This window comes from Serinus canaria, chromosome 21 (assembly GCF_022539315.1).
Source record: "Serinus canaria isolate serCan28SL12 chromosome 21, serCan2020, whole genome shotgun sequence".
Lineage (NCBI taxonomy): Eukaryota > Metazoa > Chordata > Aves > Passeriformes > Fringillidae > Serinus > Serinus canaria.
In genome coordinates, this window is record NC_066334.1 from 2,119,054 (window position 1) to 2,143,566 (window position 24,513).

Consider the following 24,513-nt stretch of genomic DNA (forward strand, 5'->3'; position numbering starts at 1 on the left):
AGAAATGAAGAGGGGTGGCTCTGGCCTCACGGCAGAGCAACCACGTAACCCAGAGCCTCCCTCACACCCTCCACAGGAGGCTGCCCCCAGTCCCAGGGACCAGCTTGGCTCCCGGAATGGGAAAGCAGCAGTCTGGGGAAGAGATGGGGTCTAACCGTCGGCACTGCACCCAAACACCCCTGTCTTGTGCCCCAGCAACCCTGAGGGTGTGAGGAAAAGGTTCTGACAGGCACCATTCAGCCCTTGGGTTGCTGCCAGCACCAGCTGCTTCAAGGCACTGTGAGCTGCGAAGGCAGAGCCACCCCATCATGGATAGCAGAGAAACCGAGGAAGAAAAGAAAAAAAAAAAAGGACAGATGGGGCTGAAGAAACAACAGAATGGAGCCCAGTCTGGCCAGGAAGTAGAGACTGGGGAAGAGTGAGGGGCAAAGAAGCCCCCAGAAGGCATTTGCTCTGCTGGCAGTGAAGACTTACCCATTCAATCCCAGTCACTCGTCCTGGACCACTCCCTTGGATTAAATACAACCAACCCTGTGACTTTTTTTTTGTTCAGTGTGCAGAAATCACTTAATTCAAACCACAGCCAGAGTCTGGCAATGACCAAAATTTTGGCACAACTCTTAATTCAAGGTGCTCCTGCTCAGATGTGAGAAATCTGTGTCATCCAGAGCAGTGTTTTAAGGAATACCCATGGGATTGTTGGTGTAGGGATGCCATTGGGAGGAGGGAGGTTGAAAAATGCCCAGCACCTGGGTGAAGACTCCTTGTCCCCATAAATATGGCAGCACTGAGAAGTTTCTCCAATTCACCACAAAGCCAACAAACCCCACGGCTTCGGTACAAGCAGCCCCAGGAACAAGCCATTAACTAATGTTTCTAATTGCTTTACATCCCTGTGGATCATTCTTTGATCAGAGCTTTCACTCTGTTTTCCCATCAGCTGTGATTTCTAACCTGCTGTTTGTACCCCTCTTACAGGGTTGGGAACAATTTAGGCCATTTCTATATGAATTTTTTAACTCCCAGTTAGAGGTAGCACACTGAGACAGCAGCTGAAAAGAATAAATTCAATGAAGCTGTTTCCCCCCTTTCTGTGTAATTCCCCTCCTCACAGCTCTTTGCAGCAGCACGTTGGAGACTGTCAGGTCCCATTGGCATCGCTGCCTGGGCACGGCAGAGTGGGGAGGTGGCGAGCTGTGAAGGCAGGTGCTGCTCTGGGAAGCAGGGCCAGGGGAGAAGGCTTCAGCTGGGATTTTTGTCCTCACTGATCACTGACAAGGGGAGAAGAGGATCAGCAAGAGGTTCCAACAGAGCTTTTTTTCCCACTCACCTTTGTCTCCAGAGAAACCAGGGAAGAAAAAGGTCAGGAGTTGGTCCAACTATAGAGCAGCAGCTCAGGCTAAATCACGTTGGCTTTGAATAAAGATCTGCCTCTGCAGCCATCCATGGTGACTGTATTCCCTCCTCTCTACCTTTCCAGGAGGAGAAGCTGGGGCAAGGAGAGAATGGACACAGAGGGCAGGCCTGGAATCTAGTTTCATTTTATTTTAGCAAACCGCATGTTCTTCACTTATCAACATCTCTACATTAGCAATTGTATAGCTCTCCAACTTCTCTTTAAAAAAGGGTAAACAAGAGGTGACAAACTCAGGCTTTTCATCTCTTAAAAACATTTGAAAGTTGGATTCAAGAAGACTTTGATATATTTTGGTTTTAAGGTACAGATGTGGTGTGGAAACACTAATTCAAATCACCCGCCTAACTGAGAGCTGCCCCTTTTGGAGCCCCTCTGGCACCAGACCCTCAGGAGATGCCAAGGATCCGACTCAGCAGCCAGCCCTGGGCCTGTGGCTGAGGAGAGCAGCACCTCAGGGCTCAGTGCAAGTGCTGTCTGTACACAGCTCCCTCACGGGAGCACCAAGGACCTCGGCATGCAGGGATCTAGGGAGGACTCCTCTGCCACGGCACCTTCTCAGTAAAGAATCCCATTCCCCTGATCATCCTGTTCCTGCTGTCTAAAGGTATAAAGATCTTCTCTGAAGAATTGTTTTAAAAGCCAACCCTCTCCCCCCCAAAACCCACGTGGAATACCATAAATGTACAGATTAGAGACGTCCTAGAAAAGTCCTAAAATTATTGCAGAAAGTAAAGATGACTCGTTCCAGGGGAGGGGCAGGCACGAGGCACAGCATTGAGATCTAATAAATGCTTGGGTTGGTTTGATTTAGTTTTCAGCTTTTCCCCATCATTCAAGAAAAAAAAAATTTAAAAAAATTAAAGAAGTGTTTAAGCATCAGAACTAAAATACAAATGCACATTGACTTATAAAACAAGATTGTGGATTTGACCATGGGATTCCCTGACATTGGAAACATTTTACTTTTTTGCCCGGAGAGATTTCCTCATGGTGGATTTGCCCTTGGCAGAGGGTTTCACTTCCTTCCTCCCGCTGGCTGCTGGTTTCTTGGAAGAGCTGCCACTAGAGGCTTTCTTGATGGCTGGGGCTGCTGGTTTGGCTTTCTTAGCAGGGGTTTTCACCTTGGGAGGGGGCTTTGCTTTGCCCCGGCGGGCGGTGGGGGTTTTCCTTGGCTTGGGTTTGGACTCTCTTCGCTTCATCGGAGGGGCTCTGCTCCGGGATTTGGGGGGTGGTCTCTTCTGCATCCTGTCAGGAAGAGACGGCACAGGAGCTCAGTGGAGGCACAAACGGTACCCAGAGCAGAGCTGCTGCCAGCAATTTGCATAAATGAAGCACATCTTGGCATTCCTGTCCTCTGCCAGCACATTCCATGAGCTAAATCCCAAAGAGCAAGAGCTCCTCTGGTAACTCTACACTGAGCACTTCCCATCCCCACAGAGCTGCCAGCTTCCAACCCCTTTGTTAGGCAAATAAACATATAAATAATGACAGTGAATCAGTCAGCTGTCAGAACAATTAAGAGCCTTAAGCACTATCTCTCCTCTCTAAATGAGATTTTATTACTTAACAAACACTCATATTAAGTCCAAATTCTGAGTGAGGCAGGTCCCATATCTGGCTTCAGAGCTGCAAATAATTACTGTAGGGAAGAATTCTTTGAAGGAAACAATAAATACAAAAAGTTCCATGTGAAACATTACACTTTCTAAAGCAGGAGACTAAAGGCAACACAAAGAATAAACACAGGCTCTCTCTCATCTGGAGGAGAAAAGAGGAAGGCTTCAAATTATGGAACGGTGGAGGTCAGTATCTCTGGAATAAGGAATGACTAGAAACTTCTGCCAACACCTGTGAGCAACAGCAAGAGACAGGTGACCACAGCAAGAGGCGCACCTGAGCACTCTACAGCTGTGACAGACACTTATTTCATCCAAAGGAGCCCACTCATCTCTCATGCTGCCATACCTCTTCTTTGGTGGTGGCTCTTCCTCCTCAGACTCTTCCTCTTCAGATTCTTCTTCCTCCTCAGATTCCTCTTCTTCCTCATCAGATTCCTCAGAATCCTCAGCCTGCTGCTTCTCTGGATAGAGCACATCTGGGCTGCAAGAGGGATCTGGTCAGAGCACGATTTGCTTCTAAGGTACAGCTCCAGGGTAGGCAAGCCTTGGGTAACCCTGGCTCTCCTCTGGCACTGCAGCTTCCCCCTAAGGTTGCAGCTTTAGCCCAATCCAGAAATACCCCCAGGAATTCTGTGATTGCTGCTGTCCCAAACCAAGGTTATTTAGTCTCTGCAATGGCAGAAACATGACAGCCTGGGAATGTACCAGCCCTAAGCTGTCTCTTCTCCATTTTCCCATTTTTCCTATCCCTCCTCGCTCCTTCCCTGCAAACCCAGGGAGAGGACCAGCAAAGGGGCAGGATCAGACTCCAGCAGCTAAGCATGGCTGAAGCTGTGGGGGCTCACATGTGCAATAAAGGGAGCTGGGGAGCAGGCACTTCAATGACTGTGCTGCCATTTGGCTGTTCCTGGGACATCAAGGCCTCATCCCAGGGCTCCACATGGCCCAGCACAGTATCAGCTCACAGCAGGAGAAGAAAGGCTGGTTTAGACTCAGAGTAGCTCATCTAGGTCATCCTCCCTCCTCTCCTCCCTTAAGGAATGAACAGCTGGCTCCTGCTCCTTGGGAGCATCCTGGCATGGAGAACCCACCCTGCTCCCTGCTCAGGTGAATTGGTTTTAGCACAGAACACCTAATTAGCCCAGCCTGCAACAAAAGCAGCACAACAGGCCACCTGAGAACAGGGAGCCCAGTATTTCTACTGCCCTTAAAAGCTTCCCTTGCAAATGAAGTCAGCTTTCTGTTCACCCAAGTAATGCCATTATCCAGAGCATGGCTGACAATGTGGCAGTTCACCAGTGAGTAAACCCTCCACAACCTCCCTGTAAATAGGAGTTTGGCTTATGAACTTCAGCTCTGATACCTGAGCTGTGCAAAACTCCTGAACATCATTTTAAAGACAAGCTCTTTACCTGGGATAATAAGGGAAGCAAAGCTGAAAGGTTCCACTGAAGCCCTTCCCAGAAATTTGCTCCATCCAGCCATTCTTTTCACATTTCTGCAGGGTTCTCTTCAGTAGATGCACTGTGAAAAAGAAATCAGAGAAAGGTTGTGTTACTATCTTTATCCTCTTGTCTGATCTCAACGCTCTCTGCTGTGCCCTCTGAAATCAGAGCTGGAGTCAGGATGGGAAATCCTCTCAGTCAATTTGAGGAAGATACAAGACATTGCTCCTGAGCACCTGGTAAGAGTGGCTTTAAACTCTCCAAAGGAAGGAGTTGAGAACATTGCACATTTCTGATGTCCTGATCATGGGATGCTCCTTCGTAAGTCATTCAAGAGCACCGTGTAACTACCTCTGTCCAAACTTAGCCCAGTCTCAGAATGTCCTCTAAAGTGTGTTTTAAAACAAGCCTTTTACCCTGGTTTTGATCTCCTCATGTTCTAAATGTTGTATGTGCTGCATCTTTACCCATACTGTGGTTTGCTTTTTGTTTTGCTCTTTAAAGGGTAAAATATTTAGTCTAGAAATACAACAAATAAACTTCTTATTCCAGTCTTCTACTCCAGACTTTTATTCCAGCCATTCCATTCTGTACTGTGTAAGAACTGAAACTCAAACTGTGCAAATACAGGGGATCTTTGTCTCTGGCAAAGGGCTTGGGTTGTTTAGTCAGTTCAGAACCATTTTCATCTTGAATTAGAGGGGCCATTTACATATTGAGCTACCAGGAAAAACAAGGTTCGCTCTCTAGCACGTTCCAAAGTTTTTATAACCACAAGGCTGGTTTCACTCTGGGTGTCAAAGGTCAACAACAGCACGTGAGGGACTTGACTCCAGTGAAGTCCAGTCCTGCAGTGAGCCAGAAACTGGGGAGGAGAGCAGAGCTCTGCTCTGCAGTGTGTACCCGCCTGCTTTTCACATCTCACCAGATCTTCCTCTGGTTCTCTCAGAACAAAGCAGAGATCATCAAAATTCCTTTTATGTAACGGAAGGAGAAAGAAAACAACAGATTGCAAGCTGAGATTTCCTTATCGGCCCTGCAGGAGTGACAAGCACTGGAGGCTGGCTCAGCACAGGCCCTAAGGACCAGGGACATTTCCAATGGTCCTGAAAATAAACCATGCAAGGGCTTAGGAAGCCTGGAACCTCTTTTCCCTGCCCTGAGATTAAGAAGTCTCACTCAGCATCAATTTCTAATTGGCAGAAGGCCTCAGGACAGCTTCTTCAGTCCTGGAACCTGTGCTGTGTGTCAGTAACCCTGCACCAAACAGCTGTGCTGATGCTGTGCTCCAGCTCTGGGTAAAGACTGTGGGATCAGAAATCTCCTCTCTGCTCCAGAGGAACAGCACCAGCTCGGTGACACCACAGGAACAAACTGATCTATGTTCAGGTTTAAGCAGAGACCACTGGGACCTCAGCCTGTCTCTGTGGACCTCCAGCACCAACCAACTGCATGGGGGCTCAGCCTAAATAACCCAAATCAGCCACCAAAACATCTGCTTGAAAGCCTCTGATCAGGCAAAAGTCAAACCAGACATTAGTGTCACTCCTGGGAACAAAGACATGCCAAATCTCCCTTCCAAATAAAATACAATTGGCTTTTCTTCTTATTTGCTTGACCTTTTAAAAATCAGATGCAAAGTAGGGCTTCAAACAAATCAGTAAGAGGGGTACTTGTGAATTTTTTTAAAAAGTTAAACTACGCAAGTTCTCTCAATAAAAAGCAATTAGGAACTGCATTGATGTCAAGCTGCTGTCCCTTTCAAAGCAGAGAGATATGAAATCAACTTGGTGATTTAAGAACAATGAAGTACTTAAATACTATTCCCCCTTCCTGGCTATAGACAAGAGAATCGTGCATTCTGTCTCAGGAACTGGCTTGAAAGTGACTGATGGAAACTAAAACCCCAGAACATTTCTGCAGCACAAAGGGCTGAGCAGCTGCAGTTCCCTGCAAGCTCAACAGAGCAGATTAAAGGTGCTGCACAGGCACATCTGCAGCTGCAGGACTCTCTCAGCATGCAGAACAGAAGCAGTACAGGGATCAGAACTTTACCCTGCAAGTTGGAGTTGGTCCCTGGGTAATTTTCCAGGATATACTTCTTCAGCGCTGTGGTGGAGCAGGTCTTCGGTTCGTTCATGGCCACAATAGCAGACAGGATGGCATCTTCCATCAGAGTCCCACCCAGCAGGGGCTTCTCCCCTGATTTCTTCAGCTATTTTCCAAGGAGGAAGAGAAAAGCATCAAGACAAAATTCTCCCAAACCAGGTCAGGACAAGCTCCTCTGCACCAGGTGGGTCGGCGCTCCTGCATTAGCACAGATACGTTTAATATTAAAACACTGCACAGGGAACGCTGCTCTCCCAGCTGTAGGTGGGAGGACAGGCCTAGTCAGTCAGCTGGCCTGGGGGGCTTTATCAGCAACACCTCACCCCAGCCCCCAAATACACTGCAAGGATGTGGCAGTCTAAGGGCCTATTGCTCAGGGGAGGAAAGAAAGCAAAATAAATCACATCTTCCTCCATCCCACAAACCAAATGTACCCAAGAGACTTCCGTGGCACACACATGAGTAAAAGATGTTGCAGGCATCTGGGGTACCTGCTGCACTTCCAGTGAGGGATGGAAAGGAAAGCTTACCCCACCAGCTCCCTACTGTGCTGGTGAGTCAGAGCTGAGCAGTGCATGCAGCAAGCTCAGCAAGGGAACAGGGGTCTGCTCCTGAGACGGAGACCGAGAGGAAAACAAGAGTCCTACTGCTTCATAGCTGGACAAGTGCTGAGCATGCCAGACTGCTGAAGAAAGGGCTGCCCAGGGAAACCAGGGGACAGGGCGTAGTAACTGACATCCGAGGCTTGTGGTCAACAAGGATGAACCCAGTCTCTGACCTGGAATGTCCCAGATGCTCCCTTCCCTGTGATCTGCTCTAACTGGCCCTTCTCTACAGCTCTCTGCAGGGCATTCTTCAGCAGCTGGGGTCTGAAACACAAGAGGAGAAAGCTTTACTGACACACACTGACAGCTCCAAAAACAAACAGAGAAACAGCACTTGCAGCATGTGAGCAGAGCAGCACTTAGAGCGTCTGCCTACATGCAGACACTTTAAATGGAGACCTGTCAGTGAGGCTCATTGCCCGGGCAGAAGATGGCACCACGCTGGGAGCTGAGCGGCAGCACGGGCTCGGTGTCACGGCAGCTCCGAGGACACGGCCCTGGTAAGAACCCACTCACCTTGAGCAGCACATTTGGACATGGTGGGCACTCAGCTCACAGGCAAACAAGGGCTGACAAAATTCTGATAGAGATGACACACAGGGTTTTCCTAGTTTTGCTCGTCAAGGCTCAACTCGCTCCATACAGATCAGCTCAGAGATGGCTGAATGTATGTGCAGGGCTAAAGCATCCAGATCCAAGGGGCATGAGACCCTGAGGAGAGCCCTTCACATCCAGGCAGTAAAGGGATGTGGGTATGGTTAAGATGTACAGAGCAGCACTGCTGGTGGTGTCAGGGACACAAGAAAAGGCACAGCTTTTCCTCAAGCTTTCCCACAGGCCCTGCAACTCAGAGCAGCAGCTGGCTTAAATATCAGATTGAATCATCATGAAGTGAGATAGAACCAGAGGAAGGCCCAGTTTACCCTGTCCTCTGCTTGCTAAAGCAACTCCAGCACTTACCTAATATCTACTTTGAGTTTGGGGTAATACTGAGACACGTATTTCTTGATCAGGCTGTAAGAAGCTTCCTTGGGCTCACACAGGCGGGTGAAGGCCAGTGGCAGGACGTCCTCCAGCTTCACCTGCTGCTCTGCGCTCGGGGCTGAAGTGCTTTTCTGGAACACACAGACTTGCAAGCATCAGCAGGGCCTAAAACTCTGGGTTTCTGAACCAGCAATGCACATGTGGGGATAAGTGCTCCTGACACTGGCTGCTGAGCTGGAAACTCAGGAGCTGTAAGGCAGCACTTTAACAACTTAAAACAGTTTGCAGTTTAAGAAATATACAGAAAATATGTCTGAATTTTCATGGGACTTTTAGAAAGGTTTTACAAATAAAAATTGCTGAGTACCTAACATCTGTATTTTTAATTATTTCTTTCCTCTTGCTATAGATGGTTTTCTCTGCCACACTTCAGAGAGACAGAAGAAAAATCATAGAATCACAGACTTATTCAGTCTGCAAAAGCCTTCCAAGATCATCAAGTCCAGATATTAACCCAGCACTGACATATTCACCACCAGACCATGGTCCCAAGTGCCACATCCACAGGTTTTTCGAAGACTTCCAGGGATGGTGACTCCCTGGATCCCCTGTGCCAATGCTTTACAACCCTTTCTGTGAAGATGATGATACATGCTGACACAAAACTTAAAACTCATCCAAGACAGAACCTGTTTACACAAATCAAATCTTCCCCTTCCCCAAAATGAACAGCTAAACATGAGTCCTTTTTTTTTTTTTTTTTGAAATAACACAATAAAATCTTGATTGAAGCCAATGTTCCATTCTGAGTTTTACTCCACCCCTTTTGTTACTATGAGAAGGGACGATCAGGGAAAAATGGTCTGTTCTTTATACAGAAAATGTGCTGAAGTTCTGTGATTTGATGCTGAACAGCAGCTCTGCAAACAGTGCAATGGGAGAGGGAGCTGCTCCCCTGCCAGCCAAATTAATCCAAACCATTTGTTTTGCTGCAAAGAAAGTAACTGGGAACAAAGACACGCATATGCTGCAGAGAGAGGTGATGTGTCAGCAGGTCTTGGCTGCCTTGCTCACACTTCTTGTGGAGCCAGTTTCCTCCAGGACCCTACACTAAGTTCAGTTTTAGGGCTTTTGGTCTCCCCAGGAGGCAGGAGACGACCACCAAGGTGTTGCACGTCTAACGTCAACTGTCCAATCCCAAGGGATTGGCAATTCCAGCTAAATTTTGTAACTGCAGTGTTAGGAATGTGTTTCACACACCCAACACAGCATGGAGTGGAGATCAGAAGTGCTGGAACCACAACTAACTGTGAATCTCAATAAACCATCCCCTTCCCCAACAACACTGAGCATCAGCAGCTTTCTTCCAGAAGCCTTAGGATATTTTCTTTTTCCTCCCTCTGACCTCACAGCTGATGGGAAAACATTCCCCTCAGTCCTAAAGACTGGAGTCTTCCCTTTATCCACACAACAGTTAAACACTGTGCAGTTTTATGCAGTATTGGAAGAAAGTTTTATGGTAAAGTTTTTTCAGGTATAAAGAAGGTTTTATGGTAAAGTTTTTTCAGGTATTGGAAGAAAGTTTTATGCAGGAGCATAAAACTTTCTTCCAATACCTGAGAGGAACTTTTCTCTGCCCAGTAAAGACAGAAGAAGAGTTTCATGGTTATTCAGTTTTCTGTCTCTGAACCAAAGCCTATGGGGTTAATGTAAACATTTTAAAACTGAGATTTTGATCATTTGACTTGGGTTTAATTCCTCACAGTAGCTTTCTGATACCAGTGGGATGGGTGTCTTAACTGGTGTATTGGGGAGAAAAAGCACAGGAAGAAGAACACTGGGTTGAGAACGTGGGGTAAGGTACATGTGTTTCAGTGCAGTACATTTCAGAGTGTTGTTTAAAATGATCCATCTTACCTTTCTGTCTCTGGATTTTGGAACAGTTTTTCCTGCATTAGACACCACCACAAAGCTCCCAGAAGCTCCCTTTCCTTTCACCTGGTTCAAGAGAAAGTCAATTTCAGTCCTTAACAGAGTAACTCAGAATATTAACAACCTGAGAGGAACTCATCATGATGCAGATTTTGAATGCACTGTCACTCTGCAGTGGGTTTTTACAGCAGAGGCCTGACTTGAACCTACTGAAACTTTAGTAAGATCAGAAACTGCAGCAAGACATTAGAATATATTCTGCTGTGCTGACCAGGAGATCCTCACAGATAACACAGGCAAAAATTAGAGTTAAAACTCACACTGCTGCAGAAGTGACACTGCTGGAGTCACATGCTGCTGCAATGCTGTGGGACACAACACCCAGAAACGGCAGGAACTGCACAAAAACCAACAGTGCCAAGCACACAACTGACACAACAGTGCTGAAATTCTGCCAGTGTCCAACAAAGCAGTGACACAGGTTGAGGAACCTCCATGAGGGAGAACATGCTCATTCCACAAACCTTCTAATGGAGTTAAGGAATTCTTATGCAGTCCCCAGAATAATGGAATGGTTTTGGCTGAAGAGGATCTTAAAGATCACCCAGTTCTACCCCTGCCATGGGCAGGCACACCTTCCACTATCCCAGGTTGCTCCAAGCCCATCCAATCTGGCTTTGAACACTGCCAGGGATCCAGGGGCAGCCACAGCTGCTCTGGGCACCCTGTGCCAGGGCCTGCCCACCCTCCCAGGGCAGGATCATTTTCCAATACCCCATCTAACTGTTCTCTGGCACTCTGAAGCCATTTCCTCTTGTCCTGGCACTCCAGACCCTTGGTAATAGTCCCTCTTCAGCAATGCCATCTCCAGTGCTGCTCCACAAAGCAGCTCTTACCTGCCTAATGATTCCCCTCTCCAGCTCCCTTTTCAGTGCTTGCTTCAGGAGGTATCCCCTCCTCTCCAGCTCCAGGGAAGGGTATTTGTGGATGATGTATTTCCGTATTGCAACCACCGAGGCACCGCTCTTCTGAAAGCAGGCCTGAAACAGACCCAAAACATTAGAAACCACCCACACTGGAATTATCCTGAGTGGGGGGGAAGAATAGAGATTGCACTGATGCACACAGGCCACCACAGGATGCCAGGACTGGCCTTTTCCCCACTGTGAATCAAGTATAAAACATGACTAACAAAATACTTAACTTCTCTCTTCTGAGTAGCTAAAGAGCAACACAAACAACCCAAAAGCAGCACAGCAAGCACATATCTGCTACTCCCCTGCTCTGAAGCCCTCACATAGAATGGCTTAAAATATAAAATAGTCTCCTTTTGGCAACGCTGCACAACTGATTTACTAACACTTTATTAATGCCAGACTGAGTAATCATTAAGCTGGAACAACCTGCCAATTTTTTATTTTTTTAGATGAAGGATTGACATCAGTAAACTAGCAAAACCTAAGGTGAATTTTATCTTTTGAAGATAGATGGAAAGGCCATCTTGATTAAGGCTGGTGGGTCCAGGCCTCCTCTGAAGCAAGTGACCAAGCTTTGAGGGGAGAGCAGCAGCACAACTACAACAGCAGAGATCTCCTCTTACAGTCAGGAGGGATTGAGTAAAGCAAGACCAAGTAAACCAAGACTTTGGAATGCAGGTTTACAGTATCTCTGTCTGTACTGAGTTAGAGTAAGTTAACGCTAAAAGAAAACACATGTATCAAATAGATGGATGAATCAAACGAAGTTAAATGTGGCTAGGAGGCACAGAAAACAAAATTATGACAGCAATCAACCAGGTTATGCCATCCTAGCTGTTCCTCATAATGTAATTAGGAAGGGAAACAAATTCTAAACAAAGAAATAGCTACAGGGCTCCTCATCATCCTCACGGACTCACATGTCAGGCTTCCAGGGCAAGCACACCCATCTTACACACTCAGCTTTCTGCTAACACACAGCACTGTCACTTGCACCTCAGCAAGCTGAAATTGCATGGTTTAGAACACAGATGGAATAAAAACCCCATTTGTGTCCTGCCCACCTTGATGGCCTCAGTTAAAATGGCATCCATTTTGGGCCGGGAGGTGGCTGCCATCTGAGTCTGCTTCTGTGCCCGAGCCAGCTGGCTGGCAGAGAGCGTGGCCCACGCAGGGATGGTCTTCTTCACCTTCTTCTCCTTCTCCTTAGTCTGATCCTTTTCCCTTAGGGAAAATGCAGAGCAATAGTAAGACAAAAGGCACTAAAACAAGCCAACAAGCAGGACAAGAACAACAACAACAAAAAAAGCCCAGAACATCTGACATTATTTAATGTAAGTTAAGGACTACTTTGATCTTTCTATTAGTAAAAGAGAGACCTTGTATTGGTATTCAGCTTCACATGCTTGAGAACAGCTCCATGTGATCAGCAGCTTCTTCTTTAGAAGTTTGTTAAGAAGACGCACCTTAAGGCACTCATTTGCTTTTTCTCTCCCACTGTCTTTTCTCTTTATAGAGCCTGACTTCCTTCAGAATCCTACCCAAATCCCCAAATTCAGCGCCAAGTAAGCCTTACTCCTTTTTGGTTTCTTCTGAGGACTTTGTTTCCTCCTTCCCTTCATTCTCCGGTTCCTTTGGCTGTTCTGCTTCACTGGATGCAGCAGGCAGGGTTTCAGTCTCTTGCTCCTCTCCAACAGAGGCAGATTCCTCAGAGGTGACTTCTGCATCTAGAAAATGTGAAAAAGCATCAAGTTACCATCCAAAACCAGCTTTTATTCTTTAGGAAGGTAGAGGGAACAAAAGCCAAACTTCAGAACACACACCACTAATTATTTCCCACCAATTTATTTTCACTAACTTAAATGTGTTATTTAAAAGTAATTTAAAAAGTGAAGTACTGGAAAGAGCTTCAACAAAGGTGCAATCAGCCCTCAAATGCCACAATAACTGCAAACAACATCATGCAACATTTTCCCAATTAACCAGTTCCAAAAGTGCTCTCCTCTTAACTCCACAAGTTGCTGTTGCAGACAGGCCTGGGATTCTAAGAAGTAGCTTTGCTTATGACCCAGTTGTTTTCAAACACAAAAGCACCTGAAGGATAATTACAATTCCATCACATTTTCCCAAACCCGGCAAAGCTTTAGGTGGCACGTGCATTGGCAGGAGCACTTCTTTATCAGAAGGATCAAAGCCAGTCAGAAATCAACTTACCAAGGAAATAAAAAATCCATAAAAGTACATTTAGCTGAAAACAGGCCTTAAAGATTGGACTGCCTACTAGAAAAAATGCATATAAACTTAAATTCCACACTCTTTGGATAAATAACTGCCCATCAATGCTGCTCTGAGCAACTTAAGCATTTCTGATACATTCCTGTGCAGTTTTCCCATGAAGGCCTTTAAAATACACAGTGAATTAAGAGTCAGCTTTGTAGGTAGTTTTTTTACTTGTGATACCAAAGAGGAGACAAAGTCAGTGAAACCAACGGACTGTAGTAGTGAAATGACACACTCTGGGACACTGAGGCCAAGCTGCTAAGAGCAGTCACGTTAATATCAGGCTAGATTACATGACATGTTGTGGTAAAATATTTTTGCTCAGAAAAACTGAGAAAAAAAATTGAATACTCTGTTTTTCTATTCATTAACTGAACCTTTTGATCTCAAACCATCTTTCTGATGCTACTGAAATTTCATAATTTCTTTACCCTAAAGGATGTGCAAACTTAAAAGGCACAATATTTAGCCATATTTTCATGTCTGGAGCGACACAGGGTATAAAAGACAAAACAAATGGGTTCAGACTGAAAACAGTGTCTGCAAAACACAAATCCTGGAAAAGCCTGTGACCAGGAGCCAAACATTGATAATATTTTCATCTTGGCTGTGGGGTTTCCAGGAGTTTCAGAGCCAGCCTGTGTTTGGATATCCAGGAACCCCCTCTAGAAGCATGACTGTACCTGCTTTGACCTCTTCCCCTTCGGCAGGTTTGCTTTTGGGAGGAGTTTCTCGGGAGGAAGCGTTCACCGAGCGGCGGATTGGCATCGTGTCGTCTTCCACTTTCTACAAAAAGCATGTGAAAATCAGCACAGGTGCTGGAAAGAACTGGAATGTTTTGAAATGGGATTATAGTAAATCAAAGCAGCATAGGTAGAAATATTCTGGTTTGGATTTTTTAGGATGTTAAAAGACAGTAGCCCTCAAACCAGCTTCTTCAAAGCATACTAGGAGAGGATAGTTCCACATTTTACAGTTATAAAAGAAACAATTTCAATTCCAAATTAAATGAGATGAGCATTTGAGGATTTTGACAGACACATCATCTCAGGGAAAGAAGGGAAGGGGAAGCAGAGTTTGTTAGACTCCCAGTCGAGTTTCCTAGAAGCAGGGCAGAAAGAGTACTGAGTAACCTTGAGCAGGACTGGAAGTCAAGGACTGATCCAAGGGCAAGCTTGGAGAAAGGGCCAGCCCCTACCTCACTTAACTTGTCCGTGTGGATCAGCTGAGCTCCCGTTAAGAGTGGAAGCGCCTTATGATGCACGGGTTCAGCTTCAGACAGATCAGTCGACATTTAAATTAATTTCTAGACCCAAGTGCAGGTAACTGTGGAGCCCCAGGTTTTAACCCCAAGGACTTTTTCCTAATGGTTTTCACAGTGCAGTGAGGAGTCAACCTAAAGTACAGAAAAGATGTGGTGTGAAAATTAACAAAACAAAAACATCTACGTCCACGTATCTATCAAATTAAAGATTAAAAAGAAAGGGATAAATGACTTACAGCTCATGACTAATACAACTGACAAGCAGCACTTGCATTCAACAAAGGTGCTAAAACATGTATGCAAACTGATGAGCTATGGGTGGAGCAGAAATGGGGAAGGTGCAAGCAAGACCTGCTCCATTAGAAGATGGCTGAAAGATAAAAAGGCTCTTTAAGTCAAGGGCAAGCACTGAGGAGATGCAGCCATTGCACTGTGAGTGAGGGAAGTGGTCACTCAGTGACTTTGGGTAAAAGTAGGAGCTGGCACTTGGAGCTAAAGCATTACACCATTACATCTGTCAGGCAGAAGATACAAGCATTGGGAACACAAGCCATGCCCCCTCAAACTAAACCCCATGCAATTTAAAGAAATTAAGGAATCTTTTGAAAAAAAAAAAAAAAAAAAAAAAAAAAAAAGGCAATCAGAAGAGCAGTCTCCATGCCTTCTACCAGAAAACATAAGCTTGCCAAAGCTCTGCTCCAAACACATGCACTGTCATGGACAAAAAGTGGTTTAAGCTTAGTTTAACCCTCATCAAGTCTCACCCCCTACCACTATTATGCTTTTACAGCCTTTTTTACCTGCTGTCCATCTGCCTGCACTGGCCTCTCCTAAGGAGAGGGCTCCACTAATTCCATCACAAAACCAGGATTCATTGGCTCATTCACTTCCTCTCAGCATCCCCTTTAAAAACCTCAGAGGCAAAGGCTCACTTCCAGCAAACCACAGCTGGACCTGTCCCAATTGCATCCAAAGATCAGCTCAGCCTGCCCTCCTCCCCTCCTGACACAGAGACAGCCAAATGCCCTGTTTTCACCTCTGGGGGTCTCCTTTTGCTCAGAAGGCAGGCCCTTAACATAAAGTTTCTCTTTCAATAGGTATTTCTCCAGCCTGGGTGTTTTCCTTTTGAACAGACCCAGCACCAGCCCCAGCCCTGCTTTCAAGCTGACTTCCAGCACAGTTTCAGCACTGCTCTCCCCACTGCACAGCTCTGTATCACACCAACATTTTCTTGCCCCAAAATACAGTCCTGTCATTACTCAGCAGTGGGGATCCCTAATCAGTCAGAGGCACTTCTGACAGGAACTGAACAGCCACTCTGGAAACCCACAGGGATCTGGTGCTGCCTCCGCCCCAGGGAAAGCAAAGCTCAATGGCACTGGATGTTTTCTTCTGAGACAAAACAGAAAGATCAAAACACAGCACATGCCAACAAAACAAAAAATGACATGCATGAAGATTTCTTGTGAAATGTCAGGATGTGAAAATACACTAATTGCCAACTAGAATATACAGAATACAGCACAGCACTTAAAAAATTTTTGGCCTGTTTTAAGTAACCTTTCTTCCTCAGTGTGGAGAGTGAAAGGAAAAAGAAATGAAAATTTTCACCAGGCTCCAGCTCAATATCCAGTGTTTCTTTTAGCAAGCAGAGTCTAAAGCCCTTTAAGGAAATGCCAGAAATTTGAAGTGAGTCTTAAAATAACCAACTACAGATTCCCCCTCAGGGAAATCAGTTGGGGGCTACAAAAGATGCATTCCCTGGGATTAAAAAACACACACAAGCCACACTGTGGCTGACATGATCCTGGGGTTTAATTATTTTTAAGCTGTGTGACTTGCATGACACATGCATGAAAACAGTACTCCCAGCTTTGAGTTAAAACTCCCCAAGTTCTGAAAACCCTTTTGTTTAGATGAGTGTATAAAGCAATGGAGACTTTTTGCTCTCAAGAGTAGAACTTAGCACAATTCCTCACTTCTATGCCTACATTAAAAGCAGACAAACTGGGATCCAGCAGAAATTCAGGCTTTTTGATTTGCCTTTGCATTCCCAGGCATGGATCATCTCCCAGGGAATCAAAAGGGCAGGAGAACAATCCCCTCCCAACTGCAAGGCACTGATCTCCAGGGGCAAGGTCAGAAGCTCCACCTTGGGAGAGCATCCTTGCAGGGACTGTGCCTGCTCAGCCCATTTCTTTCCACAGGGGCATCAAAAGGGGTTCTCTGCACTGAGCATGAAGTACCAACCACAAACAGCCCTGAATTCAGTTCATCCAAAAGATACAGCAAAAAAGGAAAAAGTTTTGCAATGACAATTTAGAACACCTCATTCCCCTCTCCAAATAAACCAGATCTGTGTAAAGGGGAAATCAAGACACCCAAACCAACTGTTACCTGGACACACTATTTCAAAAGACAGCTTTAAACAGGAACCACAGCTACAATCACGACCATCACTCAATTAAAAAAATGAAAGTAACAACTGTGTTTTACATTTACACAAACACCAAACAAACATTGTGCCTTGAAAGGGGATAGAGGCCACCAGTGAGGATGCAGTTTTCAAGGTGGTTTTTGGGTGATTTTAATGAATGTTTAAATCTGATCAACTGTCAGAAAAATAGAATCACATCAGCACTGAAAACACCACCAGGATACTAACCTTCACCAAAGTACAGAAAATCACTCCTCACAGAGTTACACCCTTTTTTCCCCAGGAAAACTGCAGGTTCACAGGCTCCCAGACTATAATGAACTAGTTATCCCAAAGCAGGCAATCCAGCAATGAGCTGAAAAGCAACAGGCCCCCCAGACTCCTGGATTTCTAGATGAGCAGGAATGTGTCCACTCTCCCAGCTCAGGGAGTAGCTGCTAATGGAAAATCCAAAAGCACAGAGATTTTTTCAGGAACTAGTCTGAACCACCCATAGCAATTTCCTCCTGAACTACCACACCATTAGGAATAAATAAAGAGAGGCTTCAGGTGAGACACATATTTGATAATACTTCCAAAGTGTGGAGTCCCTCCACTAATGAAAGAGAAACACGAATTAAAAAAAAAAAAAAAAGAATTTCTGCTGGCTGTAAGATTTTTTAACTTATCTCAGCCATCAATCTCCTTTGAGAGAAAATGCTTCAGGATAAATTAGATTTTGAATGTGGCAATCCAAGTGTCAGGCTGGCAGTAACTCCAACTGACAGGTACTCGGGGTAGGGTGAGCAAGCTGAAAACAAATATGCTATGGAAAAATAAGGAAGTGTGTCCAATCCCGGGCCGGTGGGGTGTCCCCTTACTGTCACACGACACCTACAGGTGATTGATGTACTTAGATGTGACTGGGTACAAAGCACACGACACTGGCCTAGAAATGAGGTCAAAAAGGGCTAAAAAAAGGTTTTATGCACTTGCAGGTTAGAAGGCAGGGACGTCAAGGGCTACAAATCCAACAACCTGACAAGTGATGCAAGCAAGAACAGCTGTTTCTTATCCAAAAGCCTTAGAAAGCAAAGTAAAACTGAGTTTAAAAACCAGGCTAGAGATTACTGACAATTATTTACTACTCTGTAATGCACAAAAGTATTTTAATGACTTGGAAACTGCAGAAAAAAGCAGAGGAAATGTTAATACTTCTGCAAATCCAAACATGCCAAAATGCATCACCTTCTAAATTGTAAGCTGCACAACTCTTTAAAGGCTTTGTGCCCCTGAAATCCTCCAAGCTGTTCCCTAAAAGCCCAGCCCAGGTAGCAGCAGATACTTTGTCAAACCCTCAGTATCTACATGGTCACAGTACATCACCCAGCAACATCTCAGATACAAATGTGGCTCTCAGGAGTTCCCAGCTGGGGCTGCTGCTGCCTGGGCACTGAGGTGTTTCAGCCCTCTGCCTTTGGCTTTTTCAGCTCATGGAGCTGCCTGTGGTCTTGGCTAAGTCAGCCCAGGAGTACTTAGTCATTGAAAGCAGCCCAAAGTCCTGCAGATTAATAAAATATGTTACTGAATAAAGAATACAAAGTCAGTTCCAACTTTTGATCCTTATTGGTCAATGCACTTGGAAACTCCTTCCCATGTGCTGAGCACGGCTGGCATTCCCATCACTCCAGCTGCATCCAACAAGTTTTGTCCTGGTCCTTAGGGCCACCATTCCCCAGGACGTGTCCCAGGTCCCTGGAATTTCTCCCTGATTCAGCTCCAAGGTCTGCATTTGCAGCTCCCCTGCAGTGGAGGCTCCCAGGGCTGCTCCAGGCTACCTGAGCCCTGCACGGAGCAGCTTGTTTCAATTAACAAGGGTCCAGCACACACACCCCAGAGCTCCCCTCTTGCCAGGCAGCAATTCCTCTGTGGAACTGAGGAATTGTGTTACAGTGTCCATTTCCACCCCCTCCTTCCCTGCATGGGGTGTGGGGGAGCAACAAACCCCATCTACTCCAGGGTTCAGGGGAACACAGCAAAAATCCTTCACACTTTTGGCATCCAACCACAGGAATTCCTACACTCAGAGACCCAAAGGAGGATTTTTTTAAGCCTAAAGATGTATTTCCACTTGAGAACATTTTCATTCAGCATTGAATTTGAGCCTCTGACTTCAAATGCCACGAATGCAACCCAACTTGCACCTTGCCTGTCCCAAGTTTTACAGAGCACAGCAAAAATTGAACCCTACCCTTCAACACACACAGATGCTTTCACTGAAAACAAAAAAAAACCCTCAAAAAACCCAAAACAAAACAAAACAAAAAAAAACAAATCACTACCCCCCCCCCCCCCAAAAACAACAAAAAAACCCCCAACTTGATACATTAGTAAAGACTGATGCTCCCATCCAGGGCTGAGCTCAGCACTTGTCTCTGTTAGGGTCCAACCCCAAGCCAGCTCAATCCCCACGTGTGCTTATTAAAACAGAAGTAACCACCCATGGCTCACCTCCCCTGTTCTCCACACAAAGAACACCAGCTCAACAGAAAACCACTACAAGTTTCTGATTCTCTCTCCAGCAATCTCTGACCTGCACAGAAGGCAGTAAGAGCAGATTGTTTCCGTTGCCTGGATTATTTTCCATTCCTACACCCTGGGGTTTTTCCTCATGTCCCCAAACAGCCACAGTCAGCAAGCAGCTTAAATTACACCATCATCATACCTAAAACTGACAGAAACTTCAGCCAAGGGATTAATATGAAGCAGAATTTCTGCCTGCATGGCTGTCTGAAAATAATCCATCTCCACACTGATGCTCAGGATCATGATGGTGACAAGCTCTGAGGAACAGTTACAAGTTTTGAACAGTTTTTGGCTAGAATGGCCCTTGATCCAAATTCTCCACACTCTGTCTATGCCACATGGCCACTGAGGGATGAAATCACCCCCATTAGCTTGCACAAGGTTCAGCTTTAAGTTTAAAACAAGTTCAGGTCACAAAGTTAAAACAGCTCCAACATGAAAATCCCCTGCTGGAAGTTTTCATAGCCTTGGATAAAATATCTTAGTTCAGGATCCAACTTAATGAATTTTGACAAACTGCTGACACCTGAAAGAAAATTTAGGCTGCAAGTGTTACATACCAGGGTTTGAACCCTTTATAAACCATCTCCTCCTTGCCTAGATAGATTAAATTTAAAACAAGAGTATAAACCCTCCTCCCAACTACTACTTATTCAGCTATCACTTCTTACTCTACAGACAAAACTGTACATGATAAAAGCCATTATTTCATTGCAGTCTGTAAGAAGTCTACCCACACTTTCCATTATAGTCCATCAATGTAACACTGCTATTCCCTCTCACAGAAGTTTAAATCCTCTGAGGACCCCAGGTCACTTGTAACAAAACACTGCCAAGAGATTTACATGTCACTGTCTGCTGAAAGGGAAAAAATGCAGGAAAATATATTCTGAAAATAAAAACAGTTCAAGGAGCTGACCAACGTGCATGATGAATTGAGAAGATCATTAATTAGCAAGCTCACACAGGTAAACAAGAGAAAGCTCCAAAAACCACCTTTTTCAAGGTATTTATACTTGTTGGGGGTTCTTCCCCCCAACAGGAATGATGTGGGGGTTTTTTTGGTTGGCTTTTTTTTTTCTCTATTCATTTCTGATTTCCAAGGATCTCCCACTCTATCCAACAATTTTTTGAAGTGTCACCTGAGGAAGGTCTGTGCTCTCCCGCCCAGTCCATCAAACACCTCCCCTCCTGAACTGAACTCACGTCCCTCTGCTCTCACTGAGAAGGGACGCTGTTTACAAACACAAGCACTTCCGAACCTTTCCCGCCTCAATGGGAGCTGTCTGCCAAACATTGCTGGCCAACTCTTTCTTGAAGATGCTAAAAATACTATTTATGGTCAAAGCAAACAAAAGTCACGTGCTGGGAAATCAGAGTGCAACACTTAACAGTTAGTTAAGAATGGGGAAGTGACACACTTGCTAACCCAGAAATAATTTAGTAGGGCTCCTAAGAAGTGAGAAATACCCCAGTATCTGAGAAATACCACAGCTATAAACAAACTAGCCAAGCGATCAGTCCCTGCTACACTGTATAAAGGAGCGATCACACCCACAATCTCACATAATCCAATTTTTCGTCTGCAGCACAGGCTGGGCAGTTCCCCAGTGATTTGCAGACACTGGTTAGTGGGAAAACAGTTTAAATACACGTGGTAAGGATTTGTTCTGAACAGCGTTCCCAGTCTGGAGCTGTCCTCGGGTGGAGCAGGTAAGATGATGGGGCCCCGTGACCTGGCAAGAGCCACCCCAGAAGCTATTCCTTCACGCCTTAAACCTTTGCGATGTTTTACCCAAAACCACCCCAGAGCCTCGAGCGGCAAGAAGGATAACGATGCAGGAACGGAAACCTGTCTGGAACAGCCCCGCTCCAGAGTGGAATTGAACAGCCTTCTCTGTAGAGGACCTGTGCTCCATGGGGAGGAGGGTGATTAACATTCCTTAAGCAGGCTGCGAGCACCTGGGCAGGGAGGCACTCGGAGGTGCCGGGAGCCTCACACGCAGGTCTCTATCCATCGCTATCAGCGCCGGGGGCGATTAGGGACCTCTTTTAGGAAGCGGAGCCAGACTGAGGTTCGCCTCGAGTGGTGGCACTTGTCGAGCGTTGAGGAAGCGACTTAGGGCAGTCAAAACCCCAGACAACTGCACAGCCGAGCGGCCGAAGGCGGGAAGGCCGCGGCGGGAGCCAAGGCGCTCCCTAAGTTTATAAATAGCGATTATTTATTGTGTCGCGGCCCTGCCATCCCCTTCCACCGCTGACCTTCCCCGGGGCTCGCCCTGTGTCGGCGGGACAGAAGAGGCGTGCTTGAGGCGTGTTTGAGCCCCGCAGCTCCTTTGTGAGGGCCCGCCGGCCCGCACCCCGCCAGGCCCTGCCGGGGCCGCGAACACCTGAGGCCCGGAGCCGCCTCCCCGAGCCTGTGCCGGGCCGAGCCCACCGCGACATCGAGCCGCGCCCGCACAGCGCGTCGCGACTCCCCGTCACGACACCCCCGCTCCCCCAGGCCTGTCAGGGCAGGGAGGGCGGGGGGGACGCGCTGAGGGCAGTTCCGGGGCCCCTTCGGCGGCGCCGCCAGGCCGCCCCCGCGCCTCGCGCGCAGCACCCGCGGCCTCCCGGGCGCGGCCCCGTGTCCCGCCCGGCGCGGCGCCGGGGGCGGGCGGGGCCGGGACTCACCGGGCCCGGCGGACACAAAGCGGCGGCGCCTCCAATGGCGGCGGCGGCGGCGGCGGGACCGGGGGAGGGGGGCACGGCCGAGGGGCGGGGCCGAGCGGGGGAGGCGGGGCCGCGGCGCGCGGCGGGAGGGCGTGACCGAGTGGCGCCGCCGGCCAATGGAAGGCCGCGGGCATTTTTCGAATAACGTCCCCTTCCCTCCCCTCACTCCGTCCCCACCGCCTCCACGTCGCGCGAGAGCGCGCGCGGGGAGGGGGCTGCGCGCGCTTCCCGCCACTACGGCGCTGAGGCGATTCCCGCCGGGCGGGGTCGCTGAGGGGCCAGAGGCGACCCCGGGCCCTCAGCTCAGCCCCGCTGGATCCTCACCACAACCCCCCCCCCCAGGCTGCGACCACGCCACCGCCTCCTCAGCCCTGCCAGAACCGTGTGTACGTGTACCTGTGTCACCTGCTCCAGGTGACCCTGCCTAGGCTGGGGTTTGAACTGGATCTTCTCCAGAGGCCCCTTCCGACGCCAGCTATTCTGTGTGTACCCGTGAATTCCCGTTCCGGAGCACTCCAGCCTGTATCTCACCTCCAGCCTCTCGCTGCGTGCTCCTCTCACCCTCTGCGGTATACCCAGTGCCGCTTTCCCTTTGCCTCATCCCTCATTAGCTGTGTAATTATTGCCTGCCGCAATTACACCAGTCCCAGCGCTGAGGTCTGGCTGCAAGCTGAGAATTTTCTGTCACAACACGCTCACAAATTCTCCCATGTGGGAATGATCCCTTTCCTGATGATGCTTTGCTGTTTCAGGCAGTTTTTACCTGTGCCTCCGCTGCTCAGGGTGAGGATTATCAAGGCGAGGCAGAGCTGAGGTGTGGCCTACACTTGTATCTTCACTGCCACAGTAATCTCAGCTGTGCAGATACACTGAGAGGTAAAAACCAAGCTTCTCTTGTGTACCTCTTGCTACACTTTTGCTCTAAGTTTACTTTATTTAGCTAGACCCATGGATCTTCTTTCCCCCCCCTTTCCTTCAAAACCCAATGCTTTACCTAACCTTGAGTTTAAAGTAGAATTCCTCAATTCCCTATTTATTCTTATTTTCTGCCATAAGCATGCTCAGAATAACAGAATCATTAAAATTGGAAAAAACATTAAGATCGAATCCAGCCTTTCCCACGGCACTGCCAAGGCCACTACTAAACCACGTTCTCAAGTGCCACATCCACACATTTTGAACAGCTCCAGGGATGGTGACTCCTAGTACACCACAGCAATTTCATCTGCTGTCTCTTGTCTGAGCAGTTTTCTCATTTTTGTTTTCTGCACGTAATCTTTACACATCTCCTGCCAGCCTCTCTCCCCATTTGTGTTTTTACAATTTGAAGACCATATAGGCACTTACGCATTTATTTGGGCACTTTTATCCCTGCTGTGATGGGAAACCCCTCTGCGAGCACATTTAGAAGCATTTACACCATTCAAAGCACTGCAGAGGTTTCTTATTTCTGCAGTAATGCCTGTTTCTTGTCCAAGCTTCTCCCAACTCTTTCCTCTGTAGGTGACTACTCTAAGTTTACTACCCCTGAGAATGTCACCTTCTAAAGCCTGGCTCCATTCAGTCTCCTCCACTCCAGAGGATCCCTGTGATGTGGAGCTGAGCAGCCCTGGGAGCGCCACAGACAGATGGCTCCACTTTGCTGAACATTCCTGTCTTGCCTGTGAGTGTGAAACAAATCCTGTGCAACTGCAGAAAAATGTGTTCTTTGGCTTTTTTCCCCCTACAGAGCCTCTCTGGCAGGAGGGGAAGGTAGAGCAGAGGGGAAGAAGAGGCGGCGTGTGTTCCTTTACTACTGAATTTTTAAGACACCAAGAAGGAAAATACGGAATCAGAACAGCAGCTCCCTTTGCCCACTGCAAGGATGTGCCCCAGCACCTGTGTTGGCTGAGCCACGGAGCTACAAGCGGAGGAGAAAAGCTGCTGTTGTCTCCTTCTCTAGTTTTACTTCAAAATCCATCCCAGAGGGGAAGAATAGACTCTTCACATTCCTTACAGCCACACTGTGGGATCACCACCCACTGCTCTGTCTCCTCTGCTCAACTTTTTGGGCAGGTTTGTGTCATTTGTGTCCCTCTTCCTGTTGCCACAGGAATGAAGCTGTGGGAAGGTCAGAGCCAACACAGGAGGAAAGCACAGGGAAATCCATGGCCAGGGAATCAGACTG

The 24,513-nt window shown here is 47.0% G+C and overlaps 1 protein-coding gene across 3 annotated transcripts; it reads right to left on the reverse strand.

The window, feature by feature from the left end:
* Positions 1–1,525: 1,525 nt before the first annotated feature.
* HP1BP3 (heterochromatin protein 1 binding protein 3) lies at positions 1,526–22,978 on the reverse strand. Of its 3 annotated transcripts, none has more exons than XM_009095648.4 (13): positions 22,743–22,758; positions 14,567–14,764; positions 14,052–14,154; positions 12,665–12,815; positions 12,153–12,312; positions 11,008–11,151; positions 10,097–10,177; positions 8,156–8,310; positions 7,369–7,459; positions 6,537–6,696; positions 4,449–4,560; positions 3,383–3,517; positions 1,526–2,662 (listed from the first exon to the last, which is right to left on the reverse strand). In XM_009095648.4, exons 2-13 carry the CDS (start codon positions 14,660–14,662, stop codon positions 2,377–2,379), a joined length of 1,674 nt encoding a protein of 557 aa, XP_009093896.1. In that variant the 5' UTR covers positions 14,663–14,764; positions 22,743–22,758; the 3' UTR covers positions 1,526–2,376. The 3 variants fall into 3 exon arrangements, with proteins under 3 accessions (XP_009093896.1, XP_030087340.1, XP_050838472.1); XM_030231480.2 differs by lacking the exon at positions 22,743–22,758 and adding an exon at positions 22,308–22,395; XM_050982515.1 differs by lacking the exons at positions 1,526–2,662; positions 3,383–3,517; positions 4,449–4,560; positions 22,743–22,758 and adding an exon at positions 22,878–22,978 and having other exon boundaries at positions 6,651–6,788.
* Positions 22,979–24,513: the final 1,535 nt, after the last annotated feature.